The following is a 17,302-nucleotide window of genomic DNA, read 5'->3' on the forward strand; positions in this document are numbered from 1 at the left end:
GAATGATCGTGGCACCAAGTAATCAGAGCTGGGAAAGTAAATAAATCATTCAAATGCAGAGGTATAAATAGAAGAGAACTGGCCTTCTAGTGCAATTGGGGAGTCTTATGAAAGCCCGTTAATTTGTAGGCAGTCATTTTTTAACATACCAAACCCTGAATTATAAAATTAAAAAAAAATAAATTAGTTAGCTTCAACATATGGTCCCTTAGCTTCAGTATGGTCCCTTCCATATATGGAAATGCATTTTATATTTTAAAGTCCCTAAATTAAGTTGCCTTGTTTCAAAGAAATTCTTTCATCATTTCACAGCTGGATCCTGATCTTTCTTTTTAGGAAACACTCCCCATTGAAGCCAGTACAAATTTTCATTGATTAAAGAGGTCAAGAAAAGGAATAAAGTGAGGACAGTGACCCTATATGTTTGTCAGGCATCATACTACACCCAATGTGAAGGGTTCCCCACTAAAGGAATGACGATACACTGGGGAAACCAATCATTAGAAAAACGTAAAAAAAAAATAAAGAAAGAAAATGTTTAAAAATCACCAGCCACTGGCTGCTACTTGCAGAACAACACAGAAGTCTCTGAGTTTGATTCAAGTTACGATGAAAATTTAATTGCCATGAGTTACCTTACATTTGGTAACCCTTCAACTCTTCCAATGTAGTCACTCCCTACAAAGAAGCAGATGATATTAATCCACATCAAGGTGTGAAATGGTGCAGTGCCAGGCTCTGAAGCTGAACATTTTGCTAATTCTTCTCAGTACATCTACATCAATAAAATATAATTATATACTGTGACAGCAGGGTCTGTGTAGGTGGTATGTAGGCTTATGGAAGAGAAAAGCTTGTGCCTGCAAGGACAAGACATTCAAAGTTCAAGCTGCATAACCTAACGAGTGACCTGATTACATTGTTGCAGACGAGAATAATTAATGATACTCGAGGAATTTTAAGGCTGAATGCCTTGTCATGAGGCTGGCCACAGATGCTGTCCTTCTCTCCCCAAGAGGCACAAAAGGCTTTGAGTGGGAAGGGATGCGGCGATTCCCCTGGCTGAGGAGCAGGTTGGAGCTGCCAATGCCCAGTTTGTGCTGCCCTCTCTTCCTGATATGCATCTTGCCAAGAAGGTTTAGAGGATTTAAATGTCAGCCCCAAACTTCCTGCAAGTTCAGCAGGACAAACAGTCAAAGGCTTAAACACTCTTACCAGTGAATCTGATATGAATGCTTGGAACCATAAGAAATGAGGCTGGAAATGATACTGAAAGGCCATTTAGTTCATCCCCCATTATTTAAAGTACACTAAGGCTGCAAAGAGAAATCCTCCATACTACTACACTTTGGGAGGCCATTTCTTAATGGCTGGCAATAGCTAATAACTTGTTTTGTCACCTATCACAGGAAACTCTTGTTGATGAGCATGGAATTTTTGACCTTTTGTGGGGAAAAAAAATTCAAGCAAGCAAATCAAGAGTCAAGCACAGGTATTAAAGGTATCTGCCTAGGAATCACTTGTCTGGACATTTATGAACTCCATACAAGCTAACTTTAAAAAAAAGAAATTTGTTTCTCCTGCACAACTCATAATTGTCTAGAAAATAAGGGGGAAAATAAAAGGAGCAAAGCAATGCGGATTTAAACTGCTACTTTTTAATGCAGCCTTGTGGCTGCTGCTTCCCAATATGTTGAATGCTGACAGTTCCAAATACCAGAACGTAAGATTTATTTGGATTATAAATAGATGTTGCCCTGTGCTTCAGTATCAGAAGCACTCTGTTGTGTAAACAGAAAACAATTGGGTTTTGTTTCTGCTATTAAAGGTTACTTGAAAGCTTCTACCCACGCTGTGCTGGCAGCCTTTTTCACCTGTGTCTCTCTCATGCATCAACACCTCCAGAGTTTGCAGAGAGCCTTCGCAGGACACTGTTAAAATGTCTCCTCTTGTGTGCCCTTTCCTCCACTCTCTTGGATGTTTTCCCTCTGGCCTCACTACTGTGTCAGTTTTTAGTCACTCCAGTTTATTGAATATGTCTCGTTTCTGGCGTTGTCCTGATTTCTGTTGTGATGTATTCTTGGTCTGCAGAAATAGGCTTGCTGCTAGCACTTTTTTTCTTGGTTTTACAAATAATAATAATAATAATCTGCAATCTGCATAGCATTATTAAACAAATAGCTTTTCATGTACAAGTTACACAGCTACACTCTGAAACACCACTCAGCTTTACTCCGTCGTGATCCTCTTCTCCAGTTAAGAACAGCAGCAGTTACGGGATGAAGTCCTTTCCTTTATGCTAGAAGTAGCTGTTGGGACCTTATTTTCTAATAAGAGCTGCAGAATCCTCTTCTCTAACCTCTGGAGAGGCTGTGAGGGCAGAGGTTGTTGTGCCCCCTGACATGTGCCTCACCATCACAGTTTTGCTGCTCAAGGACATTGACTGCACCCATTACTCCGTCCTGCACCATCACCTCAGGTAACATTCAGCTCTGGGTTAAGACACTCACATTTAGGTGCCTGCATGTGAACCCAGCACCTAAACTCCCACCGTGGCTGATGAAGACCCAGTTAACAAAACCAGCAGTGCCCGAGCAGTCTGGCCACCCACCGTCCACAGGGCCTGGCTCAGCTGCTGATGCCCAGGGTGCTCTGGATGGCTCCAGGGCCAAGTTTAGGCAACTGGATTGAGCACTTTTACTTTCTGCCCCTAGTATTTTTGTCAGCCAAGTCCTTTGTCCATGGCATGCTCTGCGGTCTGCTCATCTAAATAAATACCTACTCACTGGGAACCTGAATGAGACCAGCAAGTGGGCCTGATGTTGATCAGCAGTTTGTTGGATGGTTAGTAGTGGTTTGCAGTCCCTACCCATCTGCTTTCGGCTCTCAGACCCGAACAGAGAGGCAAGCATTGTGACAGAGGTTATGATAGCCTCTGTAAAATACATCATATGCAACTTCCACTGCCTCATCACACAGATGATGTGTCTCCTGCTCCATTCCCCAGTGTTGTGACTTCCTTTCAGAAAATGCATTTACACCCCTCAATTAATTAAGCTGAGGTAACCAAAAGTTGCCGTTCCCCTCTTCTTTTCCCAGAAATCCGGACACATGTTTGAGCACTAGTTCCAGAAATAATAAAATCCTTCAGAATTGTTGTCGTAAGATTGTTTCTATTATTTATATGGCTTTAATAGAAGAGAATTTCTTGGTATTGCTCTTCTAAAAAATCAGGCTATTTATGTAAGTGCCTGAATATGAGCTTAGGAAGCTAACTTCAGGCACTCAGTTCAGAAAATCACCGCCAAAGGGAGAAGGTGCACCAGCCTCCCAGCGCTGTGACATGGTGGCCCCAGGGCCAGCACAGCACGTATTAGCACACCCCACTATATTTAGCAAAATGTGCCTGGCTGCTCCTAAGAGGTCACTGAATAAACCTTGATAACAAAGTTGGCCTGGCTCCTTTGGGGCTTGTAGCTTCCCACTGGGCAATAGAGATCGTTAAGATGTTTTAATTATATAATTCCCTTTTGCATAGTGTTGCGGTAGATAAGATTGCAAGCGTGTGTCAGCCTTTCCATTATAAATTTCAGGTCCCAAGGCATTAGTCATCCAGAGTAAGTGCTCATGTGGAGATGAAACAACGTGGAATCATTTTGATACTAAATAAACAGAGATAATTCAACTAGTTAAAGAGCACATTTGTAGCTTAAAGGTCTCGCAGAAATCCCAGCCTCCTCCTTGCACTTCTGAAGGAACAGGAGCTGCTCAGGGGGATTGGGAGCCACCTATTTCAGCAGGTGAGGCATGCTCCAGCAACACTGAATCTCCCTCCCTCTCTTTTTCCAAAAAGCATCCCTGAATATCTATGCATAACATTACTGTCACGTTGATGAGAATGAAACCAGGAGATTTGCATAAACGCGCTTAGAGGGATCTTCATTTGGTAGTACGAACATCAAGGGCAGATCACATACTTCAGTTCCTGCACAACCCAGTTTTCTTAGTAAAAATGGAAAACTTCTGTGGAAAATGAAAGACAGCCATCTACAAGTATTTAATTTTTTGGTGCTGTTTCAGATTTTGTTAAAACCGGACAACAAACCACATGTCTCTTTCAACCCTGAGAAAGTTCTCTACCAAATATTTAATCCATATAAATTAAAAGACAGCTCAAGCTGTTTCTGGGTCTTTGTGGCAGCTGACGCACTTTTGGATAAGCACATATAAAGCATCTCCCCTGAATACCTTATTGTTCTTTGCAAGGAAAACTTTCCTCTGCTGTTGCTGGTGCACAGGGAGCTGCATCTGCAGGTGAACCTCACAGACAGCCTTGAGAAGAGAGTTATTTCTTAATACAGCTCTAATAATAAGTATATTTTTTTGTTAGACTGATATATCACAAGACACCCTACTCCACTCTATTTTACATCTCCGTTAGCTATCAAACGAGTATTGACCACAGAGGAAAAAGAGCACCTATTCTGCAATATACTTATGAAGCAATACTCTAAATTCAATCATCTCATTTGGAGTTTGTAACAATTATATTTAGGAAGTCTTAAATCAGGTATCTCTAAATCTCCAAGCCTCTTGTTGTATTTTCTATTATAATTTCTTCTAAATTCTGCTATATGTAAAGCCTATAAATCATTTGATCTTACTTGATCGTTCTTTTCCATGACCACCAGACATCATCTCATCTTTCCTGCAACCAGCAAAGATTTGACAAGACAGGGTACAGACAGTTTATCCAGAAAAAAATAAAAATAACAAAAATAATAATAAAAAAGTATTGGTTTTAACGGTAAAATATTGGGGAGGAAGAGGAAAGATAATTACAAGCAGGAAAGGAAAGATCCTTACCTTTCTGAGCATTCAGATTGGTGGGCTGGAAACTCGTAGACAGAAGCACTTGAGGAAAGGACAGGCTCATCCATCTTCAGTAGTTTTCTCTAGGACTCCGAAGGCTGTCTGCAATGGGAAAGAATATTTTGGTCACAGGCAGTGGCACTCCCGGTGGAGCTGAGACCAGGACTGTCAGGCTGGGGACTGCGAGGGAGACAGACTTCTCTCAAGTCCCTCATCAGCCCTACAAGTGAATTGAGCTTGCCACAACAACACGGGGATCCTGGCCACGTAGCTTTTGCAGGGAGGAACGTATCTTATTGAGAAAACAGAAAAAGCCTGTGATCAGTTCGCCTAATAGAAAACCTGTGACCAATAAGAATAAATATCGAGAAATATTGAGACAAGACCAAAATGTATCTGACAGCTTGTCAGCACTGCCCACTGAGCTTAAAGTCCTGAATACTCACATTGAGAAAACCAGCACAGCACAGCCAAAGGATCCCTCTCAGGCTGTGTTTCTGGACTAGCCATTATTTTTACAGCAGATCTGGCTGAGTACTCTAAAAATAAGTGAAAGGGCTCAGGCAAGTAAGATTAAAAAGGCGTTATTATTAAAAGGAACTTAAAAAAAAATCACAAGTATGCACATGAAAGATATGTTGGTTCTGACTTACTCATCACCTACACACCTCACTTAGGGTCAAGTCAGGTCGATCAGATTGATTTCACATGTCTTTGATTCATGCTGGCAGCTATGAAGCTCAATCTCCAGCTCTTTCATTTGTAACAAAATTGGGAAAGAATGGGAGAATAACGAAGTATAGCTTAATGTGAAAGATGCCAAAATAAATTCAGCATGCCTGCTTCTTGTTCAGAGCAGCAATACCCAACGTAAGCAACATTAGAAAAGTGGTATTTTTACTCTAGGATTTGGGAAAAGAAAAGAAAAAAGAAAAAAAAAAAAAAGCACAGATAAGATCATACGCTTAGAGATCTCTGGTGTTTTCCTCTGAGTTTGTGAACATTTTTTTCATGCTGTCTTTTAGGAAGCTGGCGCTGTGATATTGTGTATTATTAGTCATCAGACTTCAGCTGGGGAAATGTTTGTGTGTGCCAGGCCTCTTGGGTTTATACATACCTTCAGCAGCCAAGAAAATGCAGCCTAGGGCACAGTTCTAGGAGTAGATAGTCCTGAGCCACCTTCCTGATGGAGAAAGTAAAAGATGGTCTGTACATCTGGAGTCCCAGAAAGGGATGTTTAACCTAGAAAAACAATTTTTTGGATTTAATTTTCATGTTTCATCTGTCTGATTACAATTCAAATATCCACTTATCTTACAGTAGCATGAACATTTTTTTTTCTCCGTTCTGCCAAAGCTGGCATACTAGTAAGCTTTCTTTGTTAACCTTAAAACTATGCAAGCTTAACAAGTTAAATAATGAAAAATAGGGTGGCAGAGATGGCGTACTCATCGCCTATCCAGCAGAAGGCATTCTCTGTATTTTCGGGGTGACATTTGGAATAATACAGCTCAGTGGAGGCCAGGACAGTGTTCCCTGTCCTCAGCTCCAAGAGGCTTTCCCGTCTTCTCAAGTGTAACATCAAAATCGTAGCTACCATTCCCAATGACAGGAAAAATTAAAAATAAAGGTTACGTGAACCAGCAGTTCCCATTTTGGGAAACCGAAAATACTCCGCACACAAATCAAAACAGGGCTGCAGTAAGGTAGCAATATTGCACATCGGCTTAATGCCTATCTCCAGAAAATACCGACGGAAGGGCAGTAACCACAGGCTGAACAGGGGACAGGCATTTCCCTGCTCACCATCAGTGGTCTGTTGGCCCCGTGGACTGCTCCCACCACTGTCGTGCTCCTACGGGGGCACTCGCCCAGCACCAGGACCACGATCCCCTCCAGTACAAGAGTGTCCAATCTGGGCCCTTCATTCTCTAAACAGCGATTCCCTTGCCCTCGTTGTTGGCCTTCAGTGCTAAACATTTCCCTCGTGCCTGGCTTTGCTTTGACTTCCGAAACAGCCTTTTGTCAGCAGGCGGCTTCTGGCTCAGTTGCAGTAACACCAGCAGGCTCCGTCTATAAATCCAGGTGACGTTGCTGCACAAAGACGTTTCTGCTGGCTTGCTTTGCGCTGCTCCCCAGCAAAGCTGCTGCAACAGCACCACTCACAGCTGCTGAGCTGCAAGAGCAAGGATGGCTGCATGGTCTGCTAGGTTGCACACAGAAACGCACGTTTGGCTGCCCACCTTGTCACAGGATCCTTATAGTTTATGCTATTTTAAAACATATTCCCACACCCCAAACCCTGCAGAGAGTACTATTGAAGGGTAATCCCTCACACACCTTTTCTTTTACTTAAGATTTTTAATTCTGCTCAAGCTGTGAGCGTACTGCCGCTTCCCTTCCCAGTTGCCTCAAGTTTACAAGCATATTCTGGTTCTCCAGGAGAGCAATGAAAAGTTTTCAAACAATTTAATCCAGAAGAGGCTTAAAATAGCACTGTAATAGGAAGCTAGATTTTTGTGCTGATTGTCACATTTTGGAAGAGCCACTGTTTCTTGGAGACAATGGTTTATTTTTATTTGAGCTTTATTTGTTGCACAGTCAACGTCAGACTAACAGGGATGTAGAGGGGAAAGAGAGGATTGTTTGTTATTGTAGATGGCAGTAACAGAGGGAGACACTGACTGGAATTCTGAGATTCCACCCCTGACATGTGCCTCTCACCTCCCTGGATTATTAAAATGTTCCACACGTGGAATCGCATGGTGATCTTGGGGAAAAATCCAATATATGCTATGAGAATAGTGTTTCCACAATATACCCTTCTGGGATATGGCCCAACATTTCATTTTGACCTCAGAGTGTGGGATAAGCTGAAAACACTTTTGAACGCTGCCCCTGCCAATTATCTGGAGTGTTTTCCTTCAGACAATCAAGACAAGTTCAAGCACACATAATGAAGCACAGGTAGGTAGCAACTTGACAGCAAGATTACAAAGGTACATTGTGTTTAGGAACATAAAACCTAGCTGGGATGCACAGCTAACACTGGTTCTCAGAAATGCTCTTCCTCAGTAATTGCAGTAAGAAGCATGAGGGTAGCTTTTAAGTGATTCTCATGTAACTCACCAACTTAAAGATGCTTCCTAGAAGCAGTTTTTTTTTTATACCAGGCATTCCCACTAACAGCATTAGCTACTTCACATATAACAGTTGTTCCTAAATACACGATAACAGCCAATAGTTACTACTGGTTATCCATGGGAAATCTCCCAGCAGAGGGAGTTGTTAGCAAAGATGCAGAATTATCAAATCCTCAACATTAACTTCCATGTAGATTTAGTCTAATTCTAATAATTTATTTCCAGATTAATTTGCTCCACTAAAGCAAGAAGATAAAATTCCAGTAATAAAGACAAGGTATCACTTTCTCATGCGGATTCAGGGCATTTAACTCACCTTCGAAGTACTAACATAAACCACATAAACGAAAAGATGCTCACACAATTCAGAGCTCTGCATACTGATCAACTCAACGTACATTTCCTGGAAGTAAAATCACTCTAACAGAGAATACATGGTACAGACCACACCACCGCAAAGCAACATAAGAACTGCTTTATTGATTGCAGTTAACATGTTACAATTAAATTATGATTTCAAGCATTAATTCAGATGCTTATAGTAAGTATAAGCTGCCATCATAGTCACATGGAATTGGACGAAGAGATGCTAGTCACTGGGACATCTTGAACTGGAGTCATTTCTGCTTCTTGGGCATTGAAGCTACCATCAGCTCATAAAGAACATACCCTGTTCCTGAAGAAAGAAACAAAAAAAAAAAAAAGATTTTCATAATGCCAAACAGAATTTCTTTCAAGTCAGCTTTCCTTTCCCAGTTTGTTCCTGAAAAAATATTTACAATAAGCGATTTGTATTTCAGGGGAAAAAAAAAAAGTCTCTCCACAGACCGTATAAAAAACAAAGGCATAGAAATAAAGAAGTAGGGAGAGGGATGTTTGCAGAACCTACATAGATGATAAAAGAGTAATGGTTACTCATTCTTAAGGTAACTGAACAGAAAATCCTTTGGATATCAGTATAGTTAATTACAGGCTATTACAACACCGTGTAATAAGCAACAAAGAACTTAAATATAGGCAGTACCATGAAGTTTGGCTATATTCTGCCAGTTTTCACAGCATGTGAAACCTCAGTAATTCAAGTATCACCTAGCACTAAAAAGAGTCTAACTAGTGAGAAAACCGGTATATGTATAACTACATTTTACTCCTTTCCAGAGTAAGTTTTCTTAGTTATTTGTGCTTTGTCTAACATTTTTACATGAGTTCTGAAGGAGTACTCAGCACATGGTACTATTAGTCAGGGTGGGGGGAAGGTTTCAGATGAGAAGCCAAATCTGATAAAACAAATACACAGTAGGCCTAGAGTTTTTTTTTTCTTCTCTACACGCTTTTGCATATTCTGAAGAACAAACTTAAGGAACCAAATAACTAATTTAGAGAGGAAGTGTCGGCCATGTTGGAGATAATACCAAAAAAGTATTTTAGTATTTGCAGGTCGGAAATTGTACTAAAGCGTAAACGTTTTAGTATTAGCCTTACCAAAAACTGAGAGACCCATGGTGACTCTATACAGCAGCCCATCCATTGCACCACCTTTAAGATACACTGGGAGGCCATTATCCTCCTAAAGGAAACAAGGGACAAAATGAAACTATTTAAATACAGTTCTTGCAATATTGCGTTAACGTAACTAGAATTACCTGGAACAAGGATTATTTCCCAAAATTATCTTCACTACCCACAGAAGACTCTGAAAATCTTAAAAACCTCATTTAGATTCAGCCTTGTCTTTCAAGTTTTCACTCTGCTATCACGTGAACACTTGCTATGCAGGTGTAGTAATGGTGTGCGTGTTCATTTCTAAAACAGTGACCAGCATATGCTTGAACACTTGAGACACCGGTTGCCAGCGCCTTTGGGCCCACAGGTTACAGTTTCCACCCCTAGAAACTTCCCATCAGCCTCCAGAACAGTCAGGCCTCACTACAGGGAATAGGAGAAGCAAGGGGAGGAGCCTCTCTCTACTGTTCCTGCTATCATACAGGAAACTGTTTTGCTCAACCTGAAGTGAAACTCCCTGGACACTAGATCCACGTGATCTTAACCCTTGCTGGCAAGCTTATGCTGCTCTGGAATTCCAGCCTGCCCCTAGTGCTGGTGATACATAGCTCTGTCCAGCTGAACTTGCTGCTGCACAAGAAAGGAACTGCAGGAAGAAACAGTTCTTGGCCAGACAGGTGACAGACATAACGTAGAAATCACCCACTAGCAGAAACGGAACCTCTGACCTTCCCCATCATCAACATCCTGCTTCTCCCTAGCTGTCAGTGAACACTGTGCTCTTCAGGTAGTGTCCCATCAAAAATGGCCTTCTCTTTCAGGTGAAAGAAAAGCAACAAGACACAAAAACTATTAAAATGTTAAACTATTAACACATTTCCCCTTTCACGTTCCTAAGTTCAGTCTCATCTACCCTTAATATGAAACTACTGCTCCAGGTTGAGGCACACAGTTGTGAGTATGCTCTTAAGTACCCACTGCTTTGCGATTTGCAGAACCACTAGTTCTCACTAGGTGGCCTACCAATCAGGAAGAAATGCATTCAGAAAATATTTTTAAAGATTCACTATTTTTCTAGGAGAAAATCCAGTTCCCGAAAACTTTCTGTGTTTTCATAACTGGAAAACATAATAATGTCACACCCTCATTATGGGGCTCAAAGACAATGTATTTGCAAGATCAACAGTTTGATTTTTCAGTATAGTTCTGTCCTCTCACTGTTGATCTTTATTTGTTCTTAGTACCTACTCCTCCCGCCCATTTCAGAGTATTCTGTCATATCGTTGTACAGTACCCACTACTCACAAGAAATTTTATTCTTTATAAGCAATGTATATGAAATTACAATCTACCAAAATCTTGTTATTTTTACAAGGTGATACAGTGTTCACTCAATACCTGGAAAAGCTTCTGCTTCTCAGGAACTCTGTTTTCAAGCTGCCTGCGTGAAGCAGTGCTTATGGTCCTCTGGGAAATCTGGCGAAGACTCTAAAATAAAAGATAAACAGCGTTTTAGAAACAGTAAAAATTTACAGCTATAACCACAATGGGATGGAAGTGGAGGGGGCAGCTTCAGAATAAATTAAAAAAAAGAAGAAAAAAGCTTCACCAAAAGACACTGATTTGAAATTCAGTAAATCCTCCAAGAGACTACTTAATAGATGGATTGACTGGCTACCTAAAAAGGAACAACTCGAAACAACTACTTTCAGTAAGAAACAACAGATATACAGGTCTAAAGGTCTTCCACGTTAGCATCCTTTGGGAGGAAAAATCTCTGCCTCAACCCCTCAGACCTCAGTTTTAGGCACCGCTTGCTGTGACAGCCCCCTGACTATAGCACTGAGGGCTGGGGATGATAAATATTTAAGACAGCTGTGTTGGTGCAGACAAGCATCTTCTCTCGCAGCTGCAGCTCAGCAGCTAGCACAAGAGCTGACCTTCAGAGGGCTGCCGAAGGCAATGTTGCCTGCACAGCTCACAGACACTCAGCCAGGACGTGTTCCTGCTGTGGAATTGCAGAGGTGCTCAGGACAGGCCACCAAAATGAAATTCTTCTGGTGAGTCAAGATCTGCCTGCCTTAACGTGCCACGTCTCAAAATCAAGACTCAGCTGAATATTTCAAGAATCTCTATGCTTTCAACGGTATCCTCCAAAAGGAGGAGGATCTATCTCCCTCTGCCCCCACGAAATAACACCACCATCCCTACAATACCACCACCCCTACAATACCCACCGCTGCCAGGGGGCAGGCACATGGACGATGCCGGTTTCAAGTACAGGCCCTCTCCTCGTCTCCCACCCCAAACAAACACACACTAAAAGCTCTCCGTTTTAAAAACAGGCAGGTTACGGCAGCGGCCTAGACCCAGCGATGAAGCTGCGGTCCCCTCAAGCGCTCAGGGCCGGTCACTAGGTGGAGCGAGCGGGACGGGACCCGAAATGGCACCGGGACCACTGCCAGCAGCTCACCCCCAGCGCCCAGGGGAGCCCCCTGCCCCGTCCCCCGCGCCCCCCGTGCCGTGCCGGGCCCCTCACCAGCAGGCTCCGCCACATCGCGGCTGTTGGTCCCGTCACCTCCCGGCGGCAGCGGCAAGGGCAGCGGAAGGGGAGGTGGCCCCGGCGGGAAGCGGCCGGGTCCACAGCGCCGCCCCGCCGTGCACAAAATGGAGGATGCTAGCGCCTGCAGGGTGAACGGGGAATGAGTGCCCCGGGGCTTTTCCCGGTCCTCTCTAGGTCGAAGCTGGTCCTCGGTGAAATTATCGCTGCAGGCCGGCACCGAGGAAGTTTTTGTTAAAAAATTCTGGACCTGCAGAGCGCCGGAAGGGTAGCCTGGGAGAGTATCATAGAGACACCCTAAACATCCTCGGGGGTGCCCCATCCCTGGAGGCGTTCAAAGCCAGGCTGGATGGGGCTTTGTGCAATCTGGTCTAGTGGAAGGTGTTCCTGCCCATGGCAGGGGGTAGAATTAAATGATCTTTAAGATCCTTTCCAACCCAAACCATTCCATGATTCTATGATCCTCCTGGGGGCAAGGTGCTGAGCTAGCCACAGCTGTGGTCAGATCCAGTCAAGTGGCTTGTAGGCTCCTTCGGATAAACGCAACATCCCTCGTTGAGCTGCAACACATAGGAAGAACAAAACTAAAACACACACCGCCCACTTCCTCAAACTTTATTAGTAGCAAGGATACTGAGTATTCTACATGCAAAAAAAAATAAAACCCAAGTTCACTTTCATGATTTACAATCGGAGACAGTGAGGTAAAGCCAGATTTGTATGAAACACAAACCTATTTGAACCTAAAGTAAGCAGCTGTTTGCCCTTTAAGTAAGCCCTCTGACAAGCCTGTTTTCTGCATTGCAGATTCATCCCTTTAACTTCATCTTCTCACGCTTCATCTTGAGCCTGAAATAGTGCTGTCAGGAACACTACTTGGTGATTTTGCTGCAGTTGCAGTGCACTCCAATTTTGGCATTACACTGCTTTTTGCACTGCTGCCAAACCTCATGATGAATAATGTGTGTCAAAGACAGCAAATCAGTGTTCAACCTAGCATAGAAATAACAAGGATCATATCTCAAAGCACAGCACTTCTCAGTCTGATGAGATGCCCCAGAGAGAAGCTATTTAAAAATGCAAAAATGGAGGGGTATTTATAGATACAGCCTTAGCTGAGTACAATATTAAAAATACCATTTAGATAGCATAGTCAGAGAAAAATGATGCGTTGTAAAAAATAACTTGGATGCATTATTTGTTAGTTTCCAAACACTCAAGCAGTGTATTATAGAATAACACTTAGAATACATTACTACTACTGTAAGATAGATTTCCATTCATTACTCTTGAAATCTTTCATGAGTGCGTAATTCATATTCTGATTATTATATACTTGGTTTATATTTAAAGACTAGTTAAATGATCATAATTGGCAGAGCAATTATTCTTGCTTAATTTCTGCTGTGTGGACTATCTCCTGATATGTTTGAATATTAGCTTTAGTGCTACTGCCTAGCAAAGTACACTTCACAACAGAAAGGCCACACTTAAACTTGGTATGTGAGTTATGTACCAATCAAAGCTACAAATGTGTTGCTTAGAGCAAGAACTATTGTTCTGCGTTTGCTGTTTTGAGAAAAAGAACCTGAGTGAAAGGAAGAGAAATGGCAACCTGCGGGTAGGGATATTTCACTAAAAGATCAGACTGCTTTTCCTAAACAGGCTAGAGTAACCTTTGCATGTGTTTTATTGAAGAACAATGAATTGTTAATTGTCACTTATTGTTAAAAGTTCTGTTTAGATTTGAAGGAGCATGGCCACTAATCTATTTGATTAGTAGTTACTAGCATAATTTTATCTCTAAACTGGTAATGGAAGGTATATTAAAAAAAAAAAAACACAACCAAGTTAGCATTCAATCTGCCTGTAGAAGCAGAAACCCCTGGTAGAATGATAGGTGAACATGACAATCTTTTTTTTAAAAACTTCTGGAATCTTGCCTGCCCACTGGTTCAAATTTTTTTCTTGCAAACAAAATAATTGATTATCCCAGTCAAAATCCATGTTGTGTATGAGAGAAAACAAATTTGCTAAATTATATTTAGTCGTAGAATACACTAAAACTGCATTAAAAGAACTTGATGATGTTACAGTGTAAGCTCTGCGTTGAGGTTTGTGTGGGTGTTTTCTTTTGTTGGACTGACTGGCAGTATATCATCCCCCATTCTTAGATCAAGTCCACAGCTTCCTAGGAAACACTGCTTTAAACACTGCATAGGCAAGAAGCTTTCTGGGATGTTGCTGCATGGAATCTGTTTTCAGTGTCAGAGACAGCAGCTTGAAAAGACAGCAAGCAGGACCAGATATGGCTCTGAATAGCCTAACTTGGACCTAACACCAGTCTATGATTGCACTCAGAAGTTCCAGTGTAGTTAGTACTTGCTTTCCCCAAGACAGAAGCTTCGTATCATGATTAACGGAAAGATAAGAAGCTTCTAAGGTTCTTGGGGGAATAATCATACATAAGAGAGAACAAGGATTTGTTCCAAAGTTTACAAGCATCTACCATGAAGCTTACACTAACTTCAACCACTTAATTCTGCATATATTCTTGGAAACTAATTCTGGATATATGGTTGGAAACAATTTTTTTTCCACTGCTAGCATGGTCCAGTCCTACATATTTTCACAACAGACTTGATGTCATTAATTCCTGTCCCTCTAACACTGCTTAAAACATCTCACCATTTCACTTCGTAAAATCCAAGCACAATCAATTATAATTGCACATAACTCTTTAGCTCAGTTCTTTCAGGTCATCTTTAACTGAAATCAGGGTTTGGGGAAAAAACTACCTACTTTCTTTCAAATAATTTTTAAACTTTTTGAGCTTCATTATTTATTGATTCATTATGTTATTCCTGCTCACTTTATTTCCAACAGAAGATGGGAACATTTCCAACAGCATCTTCAGACAGAGCAGCATTTGGCATTAACTCAAATTACAGATAGCATTATTTTATTTCAAATGCTGGTTGAGCATGCTTGGAACTGGAGACCCAGGGGAAGACAGTTTCTTATTTGAAACTCAGGTTATATAAGGATGCTAATTCTCAGATTTACCATACTGGTCATCTGTCTAAATCAAAACTGTCAAGTGTTGACATTTAAGGCATAGAAGGAAATACACTAATTAGAACAGATTCTGTAAGCTACAGCGCATGATATTTTTACATGAAAGTACTTCTGATCTGAGGAAGAGATGCAACTGGGCTCTCTATGTCAGAGCCCATAAATTGACTGCACTGCTATAGGAATAAGAGTAGCATGAAGATCCACATCTTCTCCTTCAAGTTTGGAAGAAGTTTCTTTGGTAGGCTTTTCAACACGTGTAGTCATGAAAAACTGTTTTAAACTCATTGACTAGGTCAACACAAACCCTCAATGGACAGGCTTGATTTATTTTTGTAGTTTATTTTGGACATTCCTGAAGGCCTTTGCATTGTTGCACTCTTCCTTTTTAAGTCATTACAACTAGTTCAGTTGCAGGGAACAATGTGAGGTAATAAATGCAGAATTTCTGTAAGACAAAAGATAAAGGTTATGCAGGACCAAGGTTAAATCACAAATTTTCAGACAAGATCAGTTCTTATGACAGTTTCTGAAGACAATCATTTTCAGCACTTCCAGATTACTCCATGGTTACAACCTGTTCATCTCCAGCTGCATTCCAATCAGTAGCTTTTTAAGTAATTGAATGTATATTCTACATTAGGCTTAGCCATATTTTTCCATGGGACATTTCAGCTGAATTCTGGACATGTGTCTACAGACATCATAATACTGATGTTCCCTCCCACCACAGCTACAGCATCTGAGAAAGGTGCAGTCAGTAACACCTGCTGTGAATCCAGTGCAAACACCAGTACCTTCATTGTGCTATTTGACAGATTCAAGAAGATACATATGCCTGAGGATATTACTTAACACGAGATTGTCGTGGCCTTTCATCCCACAGAGATTTCTATAAAAAGATGAGGCTTGCATTCTTCAAGGTTTAACATTCATACTTAAAGCAAAACCAGGCTGCTGGGAATCTCACTTCAGTGCTGATGTGACCTTGGGAGACAAAGGCTGTAAAGGATCCTTCACATTCAAGTTATAAACTGTTAACTCTTTCTGACTGAGAGTGCAACCAACAGCTCCCCACATAGCCCAATGCAATTAAAAAATATCTACCCGAGGGGACAGCCTGTTTTGTTAGTTATGTAGACCACATTGTAGACACAAGATCAAAAGGAAATTGGTCACGCACAAGAGAATTTGTTTGGAGAGCTCCTTCAAAAGACAGAGACATATCCTAGCTTCCCAAATTACTCTCTTCAGGAAAGATTCATTCATAAGCAGGCTCTCCTCGCACCAGCCGCTTCCAGGAAGCTTATGATCTCCCACGCTTTGGGCACTGCCTCAACTGGGTGAGGCTTGGAAAGCACATAACTGGCACTCAGAAGGGAGAGGGGCACTGCTCTCTGTTTCTGAGCCCTAGTAGCAAATACCTCTGAAAGATGCCATTGAAGTACCAGGTCACAGGTGGTCAAATAAAATACAACACATGACACTGAAAACAAGGACAGCAACACTGCCCTGACAAGTGTCAGATAGGGACACTGTGACTTAGTCTTTGAACATGACTTAAGGGCAACTTACAAGAAATATGAAATCCACAGATCTCAAGTTATCTACATGTCACCAAGGCAAATTAGTCACAGTAAAGTATGAGTTTACAGATTTAACCTAGTATCTTAAGCTTCTGTAATTATTTTAAGCTCCTCACGCATACTGTTCATCAGGAATATTGCCTGACAAGTATTTAGAGCTATAAGCTCTGAGAAGACCTTTATTTGTAGCATGAACCAAACAGACAGCAATTCTTACCCCAGTGCACTTCATTAAGAAGATCCAAACAGCACTGACAGCCACATCAGTGGTCAACAGGAAAAAGGAAACGCATTAAAAACATTTTAAGGTAGAAAAATATTTTGTTTTCAATTTTGAACACAGCCCAAAAAGCAACATTGCCAACTTGGAAAAAGAAAAAGATTATGAACAAAGCAAAACATTTACATTTCAAGTGACAGTTTTAAGTCAAAATACTTTAATAACCAGTAATTGCAAGACATCCCCTTACTCTTGCTACATTTTGGACTAACAACTACTCTACAGATGAAAGCCAGCTTAAGATTGTGCAAGTCTTCTCCCTTGCAATATACAAATGCCTTAT

The 17,302-nt window shown here is 41.4% G+C and overlaps 1 protein-coding gene across 1 annotated transcript; it reads right to left on the bottom strand.

Moving 5' to 3' along the window:
- Positions 1-8,471: 8,471 nt before the first annotated feature.
- LOC118246251 (cytochrome c oxidase subunit 7A2, mitochondrial) lies at positions 8,472-12,214 on the bottom strand. Its single transcript, XM_035543168.2, has 4 exons — positions 12,058-12,214; positions 10,917-11,006; positions 9,498-9,582; positions 8,472-8,691 (listed from the first exon to the last, which is right to left on the bottom strand). Exons 1-4 carry the CDS (start codon positions 12,073-12,075, stop codon positions 8,633-8,635), a joined length of 252 nt encoding a protein of 83 aa, XP_035399061.1. The 5' UTR covers positions 12,076-12,214; the 3' UTR covers positions 8,472-8,632.
- Positions 12,215-17,302: the final 5,088 nt, after the last annotated feature.

This window comes from Cygnus atratus, chromosome 3 (genome assembly GCF_013377495.2).
Source record: "Cygnus atratus isolate AKBS03 ecotype Queensland, Australia chromosome 3, CAtr_DNAZoo_HiC_assembly, whole genome shotgun sequence".
In the NCBI taxonomy this organism is placed as follows: Eukaryota; Metazoa; Chordata; class Aves; order Anseriformes; family Anatidae; genus Cygnus; species Cygnus atratus.

Excerpts from the sequence above, each read along its gene's own strand:
- LOC118246251 (XM_035543168.2), bottom strand. Across the intron at positions 9,583-10,916 it reads AGAAGCAGAAGCTTTTCCAG|GAGGATAATGGCCTCCCAGT; the intron begins GTATTGAGTGAA and ends TGTTTCCTTTAG. Across the intron at positions 8,692-9,497 it reads CATGGGTCTCTCAGTTTTTG|GAACAGGGTATGTTCTTTAT; the intron begins GTAAGGCTAATA and ends TTCTTTCTTCAG.